A 19,734-nucleotide genomic window follows, 5' to 3' on the forward strand; every position below is an offset into this window, starting at 1 on the left:
TCAGTTCAGAAAGAACAAGAACGTCTTCAAGTACCAGAGCTATCAACCAAGAACTGAAGTGTTTAAAGATTCGTAAAGCTAACGTAGAGTGGAAGTTGTTGCCACCAAGCACATCCTCGCTAGCTATAGATAGCTAATGCTTACAGTCAAATGTACACAAGTACATAACATTAGCCTGGTCCCAATCTCTAGGAGTCGGCTTAGGGATGTTTTACCGGGCCCAGTCTGCTTATGATTGGGCCTTTTCTGTCAGCCTTTTACTGCCCTATAGAATTTCGCAGCCTTTCCTACGTTGCCATAGACTTACTTACTTACTTGGGCCTGTCGCCCATCCTTGGGCATAGGCCACGGACGAGATGCCTCCATCCTTTGCGGTCCTGGGCTCTCTCTATCAGCTGCTCCCATGTATGTCCGGATGCCTTCACATCAGCCACTAGGTCCCTCCTCCATGTGTTCCTTGGCCTCCCCCTCTTCCGCTTCCCTGGGGGGTTCCATGTGAAGGCCTCCCTCGTGGTACTCGATGCAGGCTTCCGCAGTGTATGTCCAATCCAGGTCCATCTCTTGTGCAGGATGTCGGTTGCCACTGGTCCCTGCCCGGTGCGTTGCCATAGGTCTTCATTTCTGATGGTACTGGGCCAGTAGATTTTGAGAATCTTCCTGAGGCAGGTATTTATGAAGGCTTGAATCTTCTTTGTTGTGCTGGTTGTCGTTCGCCAGGTCTCTGCACCATACAGTAGAATGGGTTTGACCATGGTGTTGAACATCCGGATCTTGGTACTGGAGGTCAGTTCTGATGATCTCCAGACTTTGTCCAGCTGCTGGAATGCTGATCTTGCTTTTCCTATCCGTGCCTTCACATCTGCATCTGTTCCACCCTGTTTGTCAATGACACTACCTAGGTATGTGAACTTGGCTACTTCTTCTAGTGGTTCTCCTGCAAGAGTAATGGGGGTACTGCAGTCTGTGTTGACTTTCAGGATCTTTGTCTTTCCCCTGTGGATCTTGAGGCCCAGGCAGGCAGAGTTTGTGTCAATTGTAGATGTTTTCTCTTGCATCTGTTGCTGTTTATGGGCCAAAAGGGCCAGGTCGTCTGCAAAATCCAGGTCGTCCAACCATTTCCCAGCTGACCATTTGATGCCATTTTCCCTGCCATCAGTGGACGTCTTCAGACACCAGTCGATGGCCAAGAGAAACAGGAATGGGGACAGCAGGCATCCTTGCCTCACCCCCGTCCGCACATGAAAGGCATCTGTGAGTTGTTGGCCGTGGATTACCCTGCACGTCATCCCTTCATAGGAGTTCTTGATAAGGTTGGTGATCTTTACAGGTATGACATAGTGCCGCAGTAGTTTCCATAGTGCCGGTCTGTCCAGACTGTCGAAAGCTTTCTCATAATCAATAAAGTTGATGTAGAGAGGTGAGTTCCATTCTATGTACTGCTCCAGGATGATTCTGAGTGTGGTGATCTGGTCCGTGCAAGATCTATTTTTCCGGAAACCAGCCTGTTGGTCCCTGAGGTGTGGGTCCACGGCATCTCTCATCCTGTTCAGGAGGACTCTGTTGAAGACCTTGCTTGGTACTGAGAGGAGTGTGATTCCCCTGTAGTTGGCACAGGAGCTAAGGTCACCCTTTTTTGGTAGTTTGATGATGTACCCCTCTTTCCACTCTTGTGGGATTTCTTCCTTCTCCCATATGTTCTGGAACAGTGGGTAGAACATATCCACACTAGTCTCCACGTCTGCCTTCAGCGCCTCTGCAGGTATATTGTCTGGGCCTGTCGCCTTCCCGTTCTTAAGCTGCATCACAGCTCTCCGGATCTCTTCTTTGGATGGCGGGCCACATTCAATTCCCAGGTCACTATCAGCTTGGTGGATATCTGCCGTTTCCCTTGGGGCTGGTCTGTTCAGTAGGTTTTCAAAGTACTCTGCCCATCTCTGCTTCTGACCTTCCATGTCTGGGATGACATTCCCATCGCTGTCCTTCACTGGTCTGTCTGACTCGGTGTATTTACCAGAGAGTTTCTTAATGGTAGCGTACAGCTCCCTCATGTTGCCATGGCGGACTGCGTCCTCTGCTTCTACTGCCAGTGACTCCATGTGGTTCTTCTTGTCTGCTCTTATGTGCCTCTTTACTGCCCTGTGTGCTTTTGCATATTCCTCGTGTGCTTTGGCTTTTTCTGTTCTCGTGCGGCTGTTGTTAATTGCTGTTTTCTTCTTTTTCCTCTCCGCCACTTTTTCCAGAGTCTCCGCTGAGATCCACTCCTTGTTCCTTTGCCTGTTTGTGCCCAGTACTTCCTGGCATGTGGTTGTTAATGCTTCCTTAATCCCCTGCCACTTCTCCTCTATGGGGTCTTCAGTGGAGTCTTCTACAGTGGTTTCTAGGTCTTGCAGGGCCTGGAACCTGTTGTGCAGTGTGATCCTGAATTCTTCCAGTCTTTCTGCCTCCTTCAGGACTGAGGTGTTGTACCTTTTGCGGTTCTGCCTAGTGTCACCTGTCCAGTTTTTCCTAAGTTTCAGCCTTAGGGTTGTGGTCAATAGATGGTGGTCTGAAGAGACGTCGGCTCCACGCTTGACCCTTACGTCTTGGAGGGATCGTCTGAACTTTCTCCCTATACATATATGGTCAATCTGGTTTTCTGTGAACATGTCTGGTGACGTCCAAGTGGCTTTATGTATCCTTTTGTGTTGGAACATGCTCCCGCCAATGACTAGGTTGCTTGCAGCGCACATGTTAGCAAACCTCTCCCCATTGTCATTCATTACACCTAGACCGTGTTTCCCCATGATCTGCTCGTAGCCCTGGTTGTTACTTCCTATCTTGGCATTTAAGTCCCCCATGGTGATGACAATGTTACGCCTTGGCCTGTTCTGGATGATTGTCAGCAGTCTGTTGTAGAACTCCTCTTTGGCCTCTTCCTCACTGTCGTTTGTTGGAGCGTAGCATTGGATGATGTCCATGTTAATCCTCTTTCTCTCCGTACTGAAGCTTGCAGTTAGGATCCTCGGTCCGTGGGCCTCCCAGCCAATGAGGGCTTTCTGGGCTGTCTTGGACAACATTAAGGCCACTCCTTGTGTGTGGTGGGCATTTTCCTCTTCATGACCTGAGTATAGCAGTAGTTCCCCCGTGTTTAGCTTTAACTGTCCCGAGCCTGTCCACCTTGTCTCACTGATTCCAAGTACCTCAAGCTTGTAGTTTCTCATCTCTGCTGCTACCTGTGCTGTTTTACCTGCCTCGTACATAGTTCGAACGTTCCATGTGCCCAACATGGTATTGGTCCTGGTCGATATGATGGTTGTCGGCCTAGTAGCTTCCAAGTTTGTCTGGCTTTCACTACTCGGTGTCATGTGTCCTCCGTCCGGAGGACCATCTACTCCCAGGTCCGGGTAAATAGAGTTTCTAGTCCGTGCTTCGCTAGCGGTTTTCAAGTTTTTGTGGTGAGGGGGTGCTGACCCTTCGACCAACCCTATCTATTTTGTGTCACGCTCCAATAAGGAAGAGCGGTAGATGGAAAGGTTGCGGGTGCTATTGGCCAGCTGCAGCTCCCCTGGGAACCGTCCCACCATGGTTGAACCTGCCAGGGGCGAGGGGAGCGCTACAGGTAGACCTGCGAGTTCTCCTCCCCACCCCCGGTGGTATCGCAACCCAGCGTCATTGCAGCAGCCGTTGCCCGGGGAATACCACTAGGAGGTTAGCACTCCGACTTTAAACCCCATAGACAGTTCCGCTTAAATCAAAGGCCGTAAACCCACAACCCGAGCGGGTTAAGCTGTCGGCCGGGCGGGCGGGCATGACTCCTAGTGCCGTAGAGATATCGGGGAGCCCCCGATGGTATGGTTTCCCGGCTAACACAACATAGAACCAGCCAGTATTTCCCATAGGAAGTTGAAAGACGATTGCAAAAACGTCGGCTAGGTAAAAACAGTTTTGTGTACAAAGAACATTGGTATCCAACTTTCTTTCATATATATACACGTACATATTCATATATTCATAAACATTAAATAATAAAAAAAGGAATGTGCAATGACAGCTTTTAACAGATAGATAAACCGGAAAAAGTGTGGACCGAAAAGTTATTCCAGTTGGTCGCCCAACTTCCCAAGGGATTCAATTTGTCTCAAGAAGCTCTTTAAGGATTGGAAGAGCGCCAAATAAGTAATACCCATGGCTTTATTAGCTAATGGCTGGAGGCTATCAAGTTTCACTTTATTGATGAAATTACCACAAGTGGCCCAAATCCGTTTGGATGATCACTAAGTGTACAATTATATTAGTATCGCATCGACAGCTTAACGTTTTTGGGATGCTGGCAGAAACACGTTACAAGCGCGCCACCTGTGAACATTCTGTAAAACTGCAGGAACTTGGTGACTTAACATTGGGCAACGTTACCATGGGGTCCAATTCTTTGAAAAGGATTATCGATAACAGAATTAATAAACTTGAGATTGACATACGTCGTAAAGGCCATGCTGATGTTTGTCTGTTTGTTTGTTTGTTTGTTTGTTTGTTGAGCTCTATTGAAGGCCTAATTTTTGTGTATTTTGTTCAGCTAAGAGCCTATCGCAAGGTGTCTGCGCCCTGTTTCTGGTGGGCGATGACGAACATGACAAACGACTGGACGATGTCTTTGCTTACGTCACGAATGATCCGATTCCGAGGTAGGTAAACCTTCATAGATGTAAGGTAAACTTTAATTTTCAGCGTCAAATTGAAAATGCCTTTCCATTGCCTTTCATGCAGTTAAGTACAGTCACTATGTGTCCCTCGACGGTGTATTTTTGAGTCCATATGAATATCATATCGCAAAATGAATTGATATCAAATACAGTGTAGGTCTGAAACATATTCTCAATAAATCTGCATTTATCGACTGAGAGTTTGATCGATAATTCATCGATTTTATTAATAAAGAAATGATCCTTCAATCAGGTTTTCTGTAGCACAGTTTTTCACCAATTTAGCATCATTTAGTAATTTATGGCAACATGGAATTGATGAAAATATCACTGCCTATCATATTTGCTGTATTCCTGAAAGTATTTCATTCCTTGTCGTATATGTAATGTGCTTTTTCATTTATTCTGGTCGATATTCCAGGTTTTACATCCACCGGCGCGTGTCCCGTAGTGAATACAACTATTACATGCTCCCTGGGAACGAGAGGACCCACGTCATGGTGAGCACCATTACGCGTGCGTACAAATGGCAGGCCGTAGCCGTGATCCACGATGGAATCTATGGTAAGAGCAACAACGTTTCCCAACTTGTTTTGCCACAATTCAGGGGCGAAGCCAATCTATACTTGTTATTATCTATACCCAAAAATCATGAAAAAGACGAAATATGAAAATTACGAAAGCGAAAGGATTATAAACGTCGTTTCAGAAGAACACAGTATCATTATTATATTTTTCCATGACAATAAATATACTTCGCTCCGCCTATGCAAGGAAACCGTAATCTAAGATCGCTTCATTGAAATTAACAATTCCGATACGGTAAGGGAAAAAAATTTGCTAGCTCTTTTTGGGTGGGTAGGTGGAAGAAGAGACGAACAGTCAACAGAAGTTATCATACAAGTGTGTTTACATGTGTGTGGGTGGCATTCAGCACCAAGGACAGGTATGTGTGTGCAAAGAAGGAACATTCATTAGCAATTCTATAGTTCAGTTATCACTTATTTAGCCTGCATATCTCTCTCTGCCTTTACTTAAACGAGGTTTTTCTAAACCTATTCTTTATCATAAAGTATGAAATATTATTGATGAATTTATTTACTTTTAGCGTTGTCGATGGGAAAACACTACTACTATACTAAGTAATTTTGATTTACTTGCATCATAAGTTATTTACGATTTCTACTTATATATGAAGGTTGCTTTATTCCAGTCGACCTCTTCTCTCGTGTTGATGCCTTATTGTAATGTTACGTTTCATCTGATTTCATTTTTATTTATTTATCCAGGGTCAAACATATCGCCACAAGGGCGGTTTTCAATGTGCCCGGCAGGCATACATAAACAAAGCATGCTGAAGTAACAAAATATAAAAGGTACAAACGAACTTGAGTACAATAGTGATAAAAGTGCGAAGTAAGACACTATGACAAACTAATCACGTACATAAAACAAGCCAAATAAATGTAACAAATGAAGTAAACGATGTAGATAATGGTATTTGTATATCAATGATTCTTAAAACAAAAAGACGCTTAAATGAAGAGACAGGAACGGCCGTTTTCAGTCTAGTTGGAAGAAAATTTCATAGAGCTACACCGGTACAGGAGAGTGATTTCTTTTTGTACTGTAGATGAGCTTTGGGCAGTTGTAGTCCACCCTGTGATCTGAGGCGTGTGTTGTGAGTTATTTTGTGTCGGGGCTCTACTCCCAGAAAACAATATAAACCGTAATATCCTGGAGGAACAAATAAACCAAAACCATGCCGCATTTTTTTCTGACAGACATGGAGGGCGTGGAACACGTCCTAGCGCAGAACACAGACGACCGTGTCCCGATGGGCGTGTACATTCTACCCAGCCGTAACGGTGACGTCATAAACACGCTGTTACAGGTCCGAGCCTCCGGAATCCGGAAAATCATCTTGCACTCCGAGCTCGACTTGGTCAAGACGGTAATAAGTAAGGTGGGTAAAGAAGTGTCGTATCACTGAGAGAGAGCCACCATGTCTACAGAATACATAAGATAGAAAAATACATGAATAAAAGTGAATAAAGAAAATATAAGAAGGTTCACGATTCTACGTACGAATGTGCCTAAATGTATTGTGGGTAATATGTCAAAGGTGAAGGCCCCTGAGAGATAAACAAAACGCGTCTAGACATTGTTGTGGAAATCGATGGTCAAGACAAGAACTGTTAACGAGTCATGGGACTTCACATTGGACATATTACCCACGATGCATTTCGCTGCGCATGCGTGCGTAGAATCGTGATCCTCCTTATTTCCTTGTTTGTTTCCTTTTTGCTCCTTTGTTTTTTCTTCCATTACATGTGATTTTGCCTTTTAGAAAATGCCCGAGTTTGTTTCAACCAACTAGTTCAACACGCTGCAATGCAATTATCTGATTTACAAAGCTGTGTCTTTGGTATGGCTACCTGTAACATATAGGTCCTGCTCTATTGCTATTTTTAGTCATTAAGGCCAATATCAGTGATGTGTAATTGAGTGCTATCATATGTGTGTGTGTGTCAAATATTAAAGTTTGCTTTACATAATGTTTTGCTTTTAGGCCGCTGAGCTGGACATGGTGAATCAGTACTACCACTGGATGGTGTCACATCCGGTATGTGTGTAGTCATGTTTCTTATGAGATTAAAATATTATATTGTATTCCTTGCCACTCCATTCACATTAATAGAATTTTTAAAAAACTTTCCATTGGCCTCAATTGGAGGGATTGTCTCAAAAGTCAAGTTTTGTTAAATGTTAAAAGTTATATCCATATATTGTCACGTGGAATGTTTGACTAGAAAACGTAAGTCAGTTGATAGCTACATTCTAGACTAGCATTGTCTTCAACAATGCTATATATCTAACTACAAAAGATGGGATTTGTTGTGTATATTTCTGACATTGTTCAGCACCAAGGGCAGATACGATCTGTTACTTATTTGGACGATGCTTACTCTACGGATAAGGATTTTTTATGTTGGATGTTTGGATGCTACTGAGAACCGACCATTGATGTACATGTACAATGTACGTGTACATCTAGTTTTATTGATCTTTAGGGTGGTCCCTTCAATTAACTGATTTCCAAGGGAGCCCTTACATTACAGATAATAAATAAAGGTCATAACATTAAATAATGATTAAACATAGGAATAAATACAGAACAAATCAATATGTCAAACAATACCACTGAAATCATCAAACAAAAGCAAACGAATATTGTTGAGAGGTCAGAGGTCAAAATAAACATAAGGAAATGATAATACATAGGCGGAATATATCATAAAATCAAATCAAACTTAATGGAAACTAGAAAGGCAACATTTGCGAGCAAATACAGCATGTTTAGCCATACTCCTCGCCATGCAAAAAATGGACTCTCCCCAAATAACAATGGACCATTCTAAAATACTTGCACTAAAAAAATGAATCACCCCAGTCCAAAACTGAGTCTTCCAGTAGCACCTCAACACAATATGGACCAGTCCACAACCATATCCACTAATTGATTAACACTTCTGCTAAAGAATGGACTTTTTCATAATCATTCCAGCTCAAAATTGAAAGAAATAATTAAAGAATCCTCCCCTTGCAAGAATGGGATATTCCGTGCCATTTCCATGTAAACCAGTCGAAAAATATCCGCTGAAAATTACACTCTTGCGCATAATCAACCCAGTTCAAAATTGAATTAAAAAAGATCAGCCCCAGGGAAGAATGAAGTTTTCCATAGTATACATATGAAGATTTGACAGGAGACGAAGGAAATGACCAAAAACAACATATTTGGGTCAATTCAAAGTCACCGAGAGGGTTTTAATATAATATTTGTAATATGTTTGAACTATTTTGATTAAAAGAATGTCTAAGTCACAACAGTTCTAAAGTGTTCAAACAATTAGAATTGAAACTTATAACATGTTTGAACTCATTTCACATACGTTGGAAACATTTCGAACGTAACTACACAAAAATCTCTTTATTTAGAACAGTTTCAAACCATCTATCCAAATGTTTCAATGTTCGAACAATTTGTAACAAAAGATTTTCACAATTGCCCTCATAAACGAAGGTGCTAAGTCCTCCTGTGTGTTTCTGCCTATTTTCGGTGGCCGCGCTAGACCACCAGCGGATTTGTTTTGACGGAGCGTCACCCGCGCGCGACGATGTACACTGTTCGGCACCGCTAATATCCGGCATTTTCCCGCTCCAAAACACTCCACAAGACCCACGTTTTTAGTGTTTTGCCTCTTGTGCAACACGATTCGATTTGCATTACTAACGGGACGAAAATGATAGAAAAAATTCACCCCGTCCCGGCGTCCGTCCCAAAAACATGAACGACATGAAAATATATTTTCTTACAGATTCAATCACGAAAATCAACAGCATGGGATTCCAAATTTTCGCAACGGCCGACCATTTATCATGGTTGAACTTCCTTCCAAGGCGTGCGATAGATAAACATTCCCGGCACATAATAGTCACTAGTACCAGACTAACGCAAGCTCATGATGATAATAGGGAGAAAGTTTGTCAGTGAAGTTTGGCCACCAGAGGGTACATTCATTTAACGTTACAAGCTAGCGCAAAGGGGCGAATCATTGACCTTACCGGGGACTGACTCTACTGGCCTAATCATTCCTTTTTTGCCGAATTCTACGATCCATACGCCCGTACGTAGGACATGTAGGAAGGCACCGCCTACCACCCGCCTTTGATCATGTATGAAGTCGGCGGCAGAGAGAGATCATCAATCAATTTTGACAGGAGTGTCGCGCCAGTCTGAGGAGAAACGATCTCCCGTGTTGTGTTGAAGAATTTGGAGTTTGAAAATATCTGGAATAACTAATGCTAGAATAAACATTCACAAAATCATTGATTTAACTTGTTTTCTGTTATAAAATTTCCTAAACTGCAATTTAACCACTGAGTTTAAGGGAACATGGTGTTTTCCCGATAATCACGTTAAATGTTTATGTCCGGTCTTTCCTCCTCGTAAGCAAACTTCAAGCTTGGCCAGGTGCAAGGCACTCGGGGTCAATGACCTGTAGGTCATATGTAGTATTGAAAGTGACAGAAGTGGCAAATATTGTCAAGAAAGCCCAAAATAAATCGTTTTGAATATATGTATGCCAAAAATGGGAATGTAGTCCTTTAAATATTTGTTCAAGCCACATATACAGCAAATTTCAGGTCATTCGGTTGAAATACAAGGGCGCAGGAGGCCAAGATATGCTAAAAATAGCCTAAAAACCTCAATAAAATCACTTTCAAGGTCAATATCAAAAAAAGGAAAAGAACGTACATTGGTTTTTGCCTACATTACCTCTGTACCAAATTTCAGGTCATTTGGTCAAAAAATGACAGAGATGAATCGATTTGAAGATTTGACAGGAGAAGAAACATGAGAGAAAACAATATGTTGAGCCATACTTATGGCTAAACATAAAAAGTAACTGAACAGACATAATGGGTTGTCAGTTGATGGTCAATAGGCGGCTAATAAAGTGATTTTAGTCCCTCTTTAAATAGGTTAAGGTTCGGTGCTTGTGTTACATTCGGTTTGAGTGCGTTGTAGGTTATGGCCGCTCTATATGCAAATGTGCGTTGACCTGCATTGGTAATGTTAGTAATCAATGTACTTTACTAGATATAGCATATCTTATATTCCAACGTGTGAATAATGTAGTTAACTCCTGATGATTAGCGCTGATATTACCTGTTTGTACTACTCAGCAAACATTGGACAAGTGGAATGAAATCCTTCCACTAGACATACTGGGTAGTCCCGAAGCGCGAATAACAGCGTTCCAGTACGATCTGCCCACCCAACTAAGCAACATGAGCCCCTATCAACTCCTGGTGGACGATGCCATCACTGCCTTCGCCAGGGGTGTGAGAGCTCTGAAGGGAGGGGAAGGGAACGCAGAGAACTGTCGACAGAACATACTCTCGTACATACCACAGGTTAGACTGTGCCAAAATCTAGGCATTCGCAATTTCATGACATTCTTACGATTTTTAATAAAAACGCACTAATCACTATGCGAAAACGTTTTGGAAGAGGTTGATCGGTTTGCATTCAAAGACCGCGTTTTTAAGATTCGTGCGTATACGCATTCGCATAATGATTCATGCATTTTTCATAAAATTCAAAAGAATTTCATGGAATTCGTGTGAATGCTTAGGCACTCCTGTAAATGTAACTTTAATTCACAGTGTGTATATGTTTTTCTGATTCATTTATTAATACAGTTATGATCAACACAATGCAGAGACAGTAAACACCAGAAATATAGTCAACGTTATTGATTATTCATCATTATTATTTATACAGGGAGTTCCGTTTGAGGGGAAAACTGGTTTGATCTCTTTCGACTCTGACGGTGCCCGAAGCAACATTACGGTGGATGTCTTGGAGTTCCAGAGTGACGGGTTCAAGTCGGTGAGTTACATATTCGTAGTGAATATATTTAATCAATGTGTTTAATACCAAGGACAGGTATAACTGTGTATGGTTGATGGTGTTTAGTACCAAGGACAGGGATAATTGTATGTGTATTTAAAGTGTTCAGCACCTAGAACAGGGCTAGTTATGTATATGTATATGTATGCATCGATAGTGTTCAGCACCAAGGACGGACTAGTTGTGTATGCACATGTATTTATAGTGTTGTGTTTAGCACCTGTTGTGTTTAGCACCAAGGACAGAGCTAGTTGCCTATGGCCAGGAACAGGACAAATCGTATACGTTTAGATGTTACAGTAGTTTTGTTTAGTTTAGGTCTATTTGTGTATGTTTTGCTGTTGTTAAGCACCAAGGTTAGACATGTTAATACCAAGGTTTTTGTCTGCACATTACTGAGAGGCTACACTGTACGATTCCTACCTGCAGGCTGGCTCACAATCGCTAGGGGGCAGCGCTATCCTACCTAGAAGCAGGTACCTGAGTCCTTCAGAGGTGTGGAACCTGTTCGGACGAAAGACTTTTAATATCGTAGCTTTTCAAGTAAGTTACCTTTCGAACCTCGTACGATAGATATCTATTAGGACAATTTACATTTGTTTTTGACAAAGCAATGCCTAAACGCTTGCTTCAAGTAACGTTGTCTTATTTCTATTCTACCTTATTTTCTATTTCTTAGGACAGCCTCTTCTTTAAAGATAAGGATAACGGGTACCTTGTGGACCTGTTGAAGGAGATGGCTAAGAAGAACAGAGGGAATTTCGACTACAATCTCACGATCTTGAAAGACATTGGCCTGAGTGGAGTAATCGGAAGGCACTTGGCAACCAACGCAACTCATGGTCAGGTGCGTGTTTGTGTTAGCTTGAAAGTTCATCTGAGTTAGTTTAAGTTATTCTGAAACAAATTTTAACTGTAGTAGCTAGCACAAAAAATGGACTTACCCAAATTTTCGACTTTACAACAGCAGTCTTTGTCAAGGAATGAACAATCCACCGCTGAGATGACTTCACGTTATGCAGATGAGACACGTGACTCGGTGAGCGGCAGAAAGCCTGTGCCCCCCCCCCCGTCTCTATTGAGGGATGGTTGTAAGGCCCTGATATAAACTTATGATCCACTGAATTTTTGTTGGAAATTACAGTTAAAACTTGCTTCAGAATGAGTGTTTGTGTGTTTGTCTGTTTGTATGTATGTGTGTGTGTGTGTTTGTATTCCTGAGTGAGTGTGTGTGCATGTGTATTTGTTCGTTCGTTTGTTTGTGTGTGTGTGTGTGATCTTCCACTGACTTTTTTATAATGTTCTTTTTTTTCTTCTTCCATTTAGCAAGACTTCGCGCTCACGTTGGCTCCTCTTCGTAAGAAATTCCTGGCTCAAGTCGACATCACACGGCCCATAGCCACTCTGGGATACACAGGTAACAGTAATAATGTGTTTTATTTGCAAGTTCTTGCCCTAGGGCTAATTGCAACATGAAACAATGCATAGAAAGGGTACACTGTACAAGCTATGAGGATGACTGTACAGATAGAGCGAGTTGACAATGTTGACAAGTGGAACAAATGGCTATTTCAAGAACACTACGGAGTACAATCCACGCTTTTTGGGTTTGACTTCTTTTTAATTTTGGAAGCAGTAGAAGACGTCCCACTTTTTTGTAATGAGTGGGTTTTGAGAGGTTTACAGGGTTCTAGTTTTCTTTTCGTTAGTAAACGTTTGGAAATTGTAGTAAGTTTTGATGGCTTCTTTAAAAAGCTCTTTTCTTTACTGATCATTGAAGGGCAAGATTGAGATGAAATGTATTTCGTCTCCCACCGCTTTTGACATACAGTAGTTACAAAATCTTTCCCCCACAGGTAACTTTTTAACAATAGAACTGCAAGGATACGGGTTGTACTGATTTAGAATAGAGTTGGAATAGTAAGATGACACGTAGGAAAGTCTTCCACTGCTTCACACAACACGTATGTAACAATTGGCCAGTTGCACATGACGTAATAGATCACGTGACCTTGTTTACGCCGCCATTTTGGGTGTCAGAACAGCGGGATTTTCGAAATTTGTCGTGTGAAACGTTGTTCTTTTCCTCTTATTTCCTACGGCTAGAATAAACAGTCTACTGTGTAGTGGTTACTACCCAAATTATGCTTTGGTCCCATTTCCAATCCGGGGCCCGGCCGGGCTGTTTGCGTAAACGAAAAATAAAAAAATGCACACCAAGAAAATACACAATATTTGGTTAGGATTAGTTGTTTGAAGTTTTGTGTCTTTTGTTGTCTTTTACATCATCTTTTACGTTCCCACAAGCTGCCCGGCCGGGCCCCGGATTACAAATGGGACCGAAGAATTTGATTTACTTTCACATATCTCGTTCAGTGAAGGAACACAGCTGCACAGTATTTATGAGGCCAACACAAGATTAACCTTGATTGAATATGCCCACTACCATGAGATAGAGAAAAGCTTCAGAAGGTCGGAAGTCGGTGGCCCCTTTAGCTTAAACAATCCCCATGCTCCCCTCTAGCGTAACTATTGGCCGAGTGATTAGGGGATTGTATCAAAGTCGTTTCGTCTTCATGCCCTTCTCAGCGATGTTATATCATATTGCGCCAACGCTTAAGGGTCAAGGCGGGTTGGGTTGTACCACTTACAAAGTTTGAGAGGGGACAGTAGAGGGTTATCGATTTTTCCCTGTATATCTTTACATAATATTGTAACATTATCATAGTATTAAGATTGTAATTCACGAGACTATTCACTTTCTTGATCGAACTTTAATTATTATTTCAGGTATCACTTTTCTAACAAATCACTTATATCCTTTTATTATTTTAAATGATTACGTTATTTGTCTTCCTATACATTCTCCGTTATTTTCTTCAATAAACGTCTAAATAGTTACGGTCGATGTAGAAAAAATAAAGAGTACTTAAATTCAAAGAGATAACAATTATATCAGAAGGTTTCCGAATCTTTCCTGTACTGTTGTTCCTAAATAATATATGATACAGAAAAGCAATTTGACATGATAGTCACTTTTCTTCTAGATCTAGACTTTTAGACTTAAGATTTTGTTGTTATTGTTATTGGGGTAGCAGACTGCTCTCTCTTCATAGCAAGGGTTTGAATTTTGAGGAGGTTACAATTGTCCGGGCTAAATGGCAAGGGTCGATAATTACAGTCTGTCAGTGCTCTGGTAACTTCAGTGCAATATTTATGGTCCCAGGTGTGATAAAAGGAAAGTACACAAGTAAGGTTATTAATCATTCACACCTGGATGGACCCCTACTATTTTCGTATGAAGGGTTCTTTCATGTGCTCAAGGTGTGGCTCTCCTCAAACACGTGGCTTCCGGTAATTTAAGGTCATATCCGTGGGACCTCCCTAGTCGAAATTAGGTACTCAATTTGACCTAAGTTAAGTGCGAAAATTTGGGTGGAGTACCTGTCCCAAGAGTACAGTGTTGGGGAATTGTCTGGAGTTGGAACCCAGAACATCTTGATTCTTGAACAAACACTCTAACCATTACGTCACACGATGCTTGTTTTTACATGTCCCCGTGGCGCAAGCGGTAACGCAACCCCGCTGCTTCGCCATCTGGATTAAATTCCGTGGATGCTGGGGCCCGATTACGATCCTGGAAGTCGACTCCAGTTCGGACATGTTGTAAGGGATTGAATTTTGTCCTTTCGGATGGTGACGTAAAGCCGGCGGCCCCGTGTGTGAGAGAGCTTCGGGCTTAAGCCTCAAGCGTCAAACCTCTGTACGTAAAAGAACCCAACACACTTATCTAGAAGAGAAGGGGTGACCCGGTGTGCTTGGCGAGCCATGGCGAGGCCGCCGTGCAGTTGCACGGACAGCCTGAGATTATACCCGAGGTCCCTTCAGGGATGTGGGTCATTTTAATTTCATTGTTGTATTTTCTAGTGACCATGCGCAGACAGGACCCACCGGCCATAACTCTCCTGTCCCCACTACGCAACTACACCTGGGCATACATCCTGATCGTGTACGCATGCGTGTGTCTGCTGTCACACTTCATAGACAAGCTGGACCCGTACGAGTGGGGCATGCGCAGTAAGGACGAGGTCGATCAGAAGGACGACTCCTTCAGTTTGATTGGCAGCTTCTGGCAAGGACTGACGTCATTCTGTCGACAGGGGGTGGAGAAATCCCCAAGGTTAGTGCAATACGTTAACATGGGGAATCTAGATTTGGAAATAATAACTAAGTCTTTGAATTTCTTATATTTCATACTTTTAAGAATTAGAAAGTATTATCTCTAGAATAATAGGTAAAACTAAAAAGAAATGTAGGGAAATGTGGGAAACAAATTTGTTTCCTTTTAAATGGTAATTGCAGTCAAACATTCTCTATTATTGTCAATTGGTTTTCCTTACCGTTTTGTGGCTATTTATGTGTGTTAACTACTTTGTTTTTCATGTCATGCATGCCCTCTGTTTTGTCTTTTTCTATACAAAAGCAATAAAGAATAAGGTTTTTAAAAGTTTTAATTCACAACCAAGAAGAAAAAAACAGCGAACGTTTCAGTGACCTTTTTCATGGCAGTAATGCTTTTTAGCTTTCTAGAGTACAGTGTCATGGCACAGAAGCGAAAAATGTAGCTATTTTTAGGGAAAATTGGTTTCCTAGCAACCGTTGCTAAGAACATGCTTTTCGAATTGGCTCCACCCTTTAAAGTATTAAGTACATACTTAGGGTTCACCATACCAAGTTTCATACTTTTACCACAATTTGACAAATTCTAGCTATATTTTGCACCAATCACCTAGACTATTATTGCCATTCATTCATTATTGCCTTGAAGAAGGTGACAGGCGATCACCAAAACGCTGGCTGTTATGTTACTCCTTGGCTGTGAATAAAGGACTTTGTTGTACAGTCATTCACCAACTTAATGAAATCATTCATGGTAGATTTGAGAAGACCTTGTAACTTTTGAAAAGACAATCCATCGTATGCCTAATGTCTAAACTTTTGCTGGTAAGTGCTTTGGACTCCTGTATGGCGAGACTCCATCTTATTGAATTGATGTTTGACGCCCTGGGGTTTCTTAAAGTCTTATCTGTTGCTCACTTGGAGCAGGCTATTAAGTGTCACGAATCCTTTTATGCAATTATAGGTTTAATGCAAATTCTTGCCTGAAGGTTGCTTGCAAATAACAAGATAAATACAATTTAATGACAAAAATGACAACGTGGCATCCTTGGTAGCGTTTGAAACTAAACGTGTTTGGTTTGCCGTGTTTAGCAGCAGTGAAAGACGATGGGCCTTTTGTTCTGTTATTATTCAAACTTCCTTCTCTCCAATACACTGAAAGAAAGAAATTTGGCACAACAGATACATCTATTAATAAGAAGAACTTTATTGCGCGACCATTGTAGCAGGTACAAAGTAGGGCAACAACAGTAAACATAGAACAATACATGAGTATGGAATAAAACTATTCACTACATCAAAATGACTATCTTAGGTTTTACATGATTCAAGTTTTCTAATTTTGAGTATTATTATTTTTTCTAATAACAAAACAATCTTTTATGTATTTGCCTATCTTAACACTGTATGAGCTGTTGCATCTAAATATATAGTAAAATCTATCTGTGGCATTGAGTGTCTTAAAATCTGAAGTACTTGAATTGAGAAAGGTGAATAACTCAACTCGTAGGGCATCATATTTAGAGCATTCCATAATAAAGTGAAACTCATCTTCAATTCGATTAGGACAGAATGGGCAAAACCTTTGGTCGGGAGCTACATTAAAGTATCTACCTGTTTCTATATTCAATCTATGGCTACTAATTCTTAACTGTGTTATCGCTTTACGGATTTCAACACTATTCACATCATAAAGATATTTTTCTTGTACATAATGATTTTTGGATTTGTGAAGAAGGGACAATTTTGAATTATTGCTTACACAACTAAACCACTCTTGTATATGTGCATCCTGTAGTCTGCAGTTGAGTTGATGTTCAATATAGTCTACTTTATAACATTTAGGATTCATCCATATATATCCAAGGCCGTGATAATTGAGAACATCCTTCACATGATTAATCCAGTCATGATCACTAGAGAATACAACATTGTATGCTTCGTGAAGCAGAGAGTCCTCAGGTAAGTTTACTAAACGGTGCCAATATTTGATGAGCTGAATTTTTGCAGACAATATGATGGGGAAAGTTCCCAATTCTCCTCGTACTCCGTCGTTGGAGGATTTTGAATGTATTCCTAGCAGAAATTTTTGAAAACGTAGGTCAATGATGTCAAATTCAGGTATATCCAACGGGCGGTGTATGTTAGCTACTGAAAAGCCATCATTATCTAGAGTGAGCGTAGACGTTAATTTTAGAAACATGTCTTTGTCTGATCTTCTTTCAAAATTAATAATGTAAGAATTAGTTAAATCGGAACAAGTACTCTTTCGAATTACAACTGGTAAGTTTTCATCCAATTGAAGTTTTCTAAGTAAAATAGAAAAAATATATCTGGGAGTAGATGTAGAAATGTTTTTCGATACAATAATTTTCACTGTTTTGGAGGAATGATCAAAACAGTTAGTTCGGATCCGTATAAAAGAATAGGTTTAACAAATTTGTCAAAAAGATTTTTACCTAATTGTATTGGGATATTTTCCGATGATAAAAGTGATTTCAATTTGAATATAGCTCTCATAGCCTTGGTTTTTAGAAATTTTCTGGCTGTTTTGAATTTACCTGAGGACGTAAGTGGGATACCAAGATAGGCGTAACTGTCCGTAACTTCTATTTCTTTACCATAGATAAAGAAATCTTTTGACATTTTCTTTGTAGCACCTTTAGAAAAAATAAGGACTTTTGTTTTGGAGACATTAACCGATAGTTTCCAGTTATTACAGTATGTTTCTAGGGCATTGATGCAGTTTTGGAGTCCCTGTTTTGACAAAGAGACCAAAGCAAGATCGTCTGCCCAAGACAAACAGTTGATAGACTTTGAAGTAAGGACAGCAGCATCACATTTGTTACTATCAAAACATTGCGGCAGGTCATTGATAAATAGATTAAATAACAATGGGCTAAGATTACATCCTTGTCTTACACCACAAGTTGATACAAAAGAATCAGATAAACCATTCTCTACTCTAACTGCATAATTGACATCCATATACATTGATTTCAAAACATTAAAGAAATTTCCATCGATGCCACAGTGTAACAATTTATAAAAAAAACCATCGCGCCAAACACTGTCGAATGCTTTCTTCATGTCAACGAAACAGACAAACAATTTACCTTTCTTTTGTTGTGTATATTTCTCAATAAGAGATTTTAGAATAAAAATATTATCGGCAGTTCGGCACTTCTTTCTGAATCCAAATTGAGTGTCGGCCAGCAGATTATTGTTTTCTACAAAGTTTTGTAGCCTATTATTCAAGAGTCGGGTGAACAATTTTGAGAGACAACTAGAAAGGGCGATGCCTCTGTAGTTGTCAACATTGGCCTTGTCACCTGATTTGAAAATTGGAGTAAGGATGCTTGTATTCCAGTTTTGCGGAAATGTGGCTTTAGAAAGAATAATGTTGAAAAGGGTAACCAATGAGAGACAAAACTGTTTTGAAGTAGATCCATGTTTTAACATGTTGTTGGAAATAGAATCCATGCCACAAGCTTTATCAGATTTGAGTTGTTTTATGCCATCTAGAACGTCTTTTGTAGTAAAAGGAGTGTCTAGTAAATTAAATGAATTTTTATCAAATTGTTCTAATCGTTCAGCGATAGTTTTTTCAAAGTCTGCGTTAAAGTTTTTGTGTTTTGTTAAATCATTTAGACCTTTAAAGTGTTCAATCCATTCTGAGTTTGTGATATTAGTATGTAACTTGATTACCTTCGCCGAGAAGGTTCTGTTATCGGTTATTCCATCTGTGGAGTAGGCCTGTATGTATGTCAAGGGCATAAGTCGAGAAATCTTTAATGGATCTTCGTGATGTTTGGTAGGCTAGTAGCGGTTGCAAAAACAAAGGCCAAGTTCGAAAATGGTTTACCTGGTGTTTTCCTACAGTGCTGCAGTGGACTTTGTATGTTTTTGTGTTTGTATGTAACAACCTAACTCAAGGAACTGTTGATGGATATGCATGTTTTTGTATGATGTTTTTTTTAAAGGTCCATCGGTGGAAGGATCATCACTGGTAGTTGGTGGTTCTTCGCTTTGGTCATTTTTGCCTACTACGTGTCTACCTTCTCCGCCATCCTCAGCAAGGACGATACCATTAAGGTAGGGGTGTCATACTTATGATGCATCTATCATTGTCAATCCAAAAGGCTGATACACTCATACAGTTTGGATCAACACTATGTTGTGATGGGTAAAAGAAGTTCTCAACTTCTACCATACCATACCATACGTTATCTTACTGTTTATTACCTTGTAGGGTATTGTATACTGACATATATGTAACATAGGAAAATATATTAAAGAATGTCTAGACGATAGAAATTCCTCCAATGGTTGTAAGAACCCATTCTAAACCCATACTATACATATAGAATACAACACGGGGTATTCCGTATC

General features: G+C 40.7%; 1 protein-coding gene across 1 annotated transcript in view; it reads left to right on the plus strand.

Moving 5' to 3' along the window:
• LOC136436577 (glutamate receptor ionotropic, kainate 2-like) overlaps positions 1-19,734 on the plus strand; it is a 35,282-nt gene that overhangs the window by 2,471 nt on the left and 13,077 nt on the right. The window contains exons 4-14 of the mRNA XM_066430645.1: positions 4,553-4,661; positions 5,101-5,243; positions 6,464-6,645; positions 7,252-7,305; positions 10,434-10,664; positions 11,035-11,142; positions 11,593-11,706; positions 11,843-12,010; positions 12,490-12,580; positions 15,091-15,343; positions 19,326-19,437. Coding sequence (XP_066286742.1) covers positions 4,553-4,661; positions 5,101-5,243; positions 6,464-6,645; positions 7,252-7,305; positions 10,434-10,664; positions 11,035-11,142; positions 11,593-11,706; positions 11,843-12,010; positions 12,490-12,580; positions 15,091-15,343; positions 19,326-19,437 — 1,565 coding nt within the window. The remainder of the gene's footprint in view (positions 1-4,552; positions 4,662-5,100; positions 5,244-6,463; positions 6,646-7,251; positions 7,306-10,433; positions 10,665-11,034; positions 11,143-11,592; positions 11,707-11,842; positions 12,011-12,489; positions 12,581-15,090; positions 15,344-19,325; positions 19,438-19,734) is intronic.

Source organism: Branchiostoma lanceolatum, chromosome 1 (genome assembly GCF_035083965.1).
Source record: "Branchiostoma lanceolatum isolate klBraLanc5 chromosome 1, klBraLanc5.hap2, whole genome shotgun sequence".
NCBI lineage: Eukaryota > Metazoa > Chordata > Leptocardii > Amphioxiformes > Branchiostomatidae > Branchiostoma > Branchiostoma lanceolatum.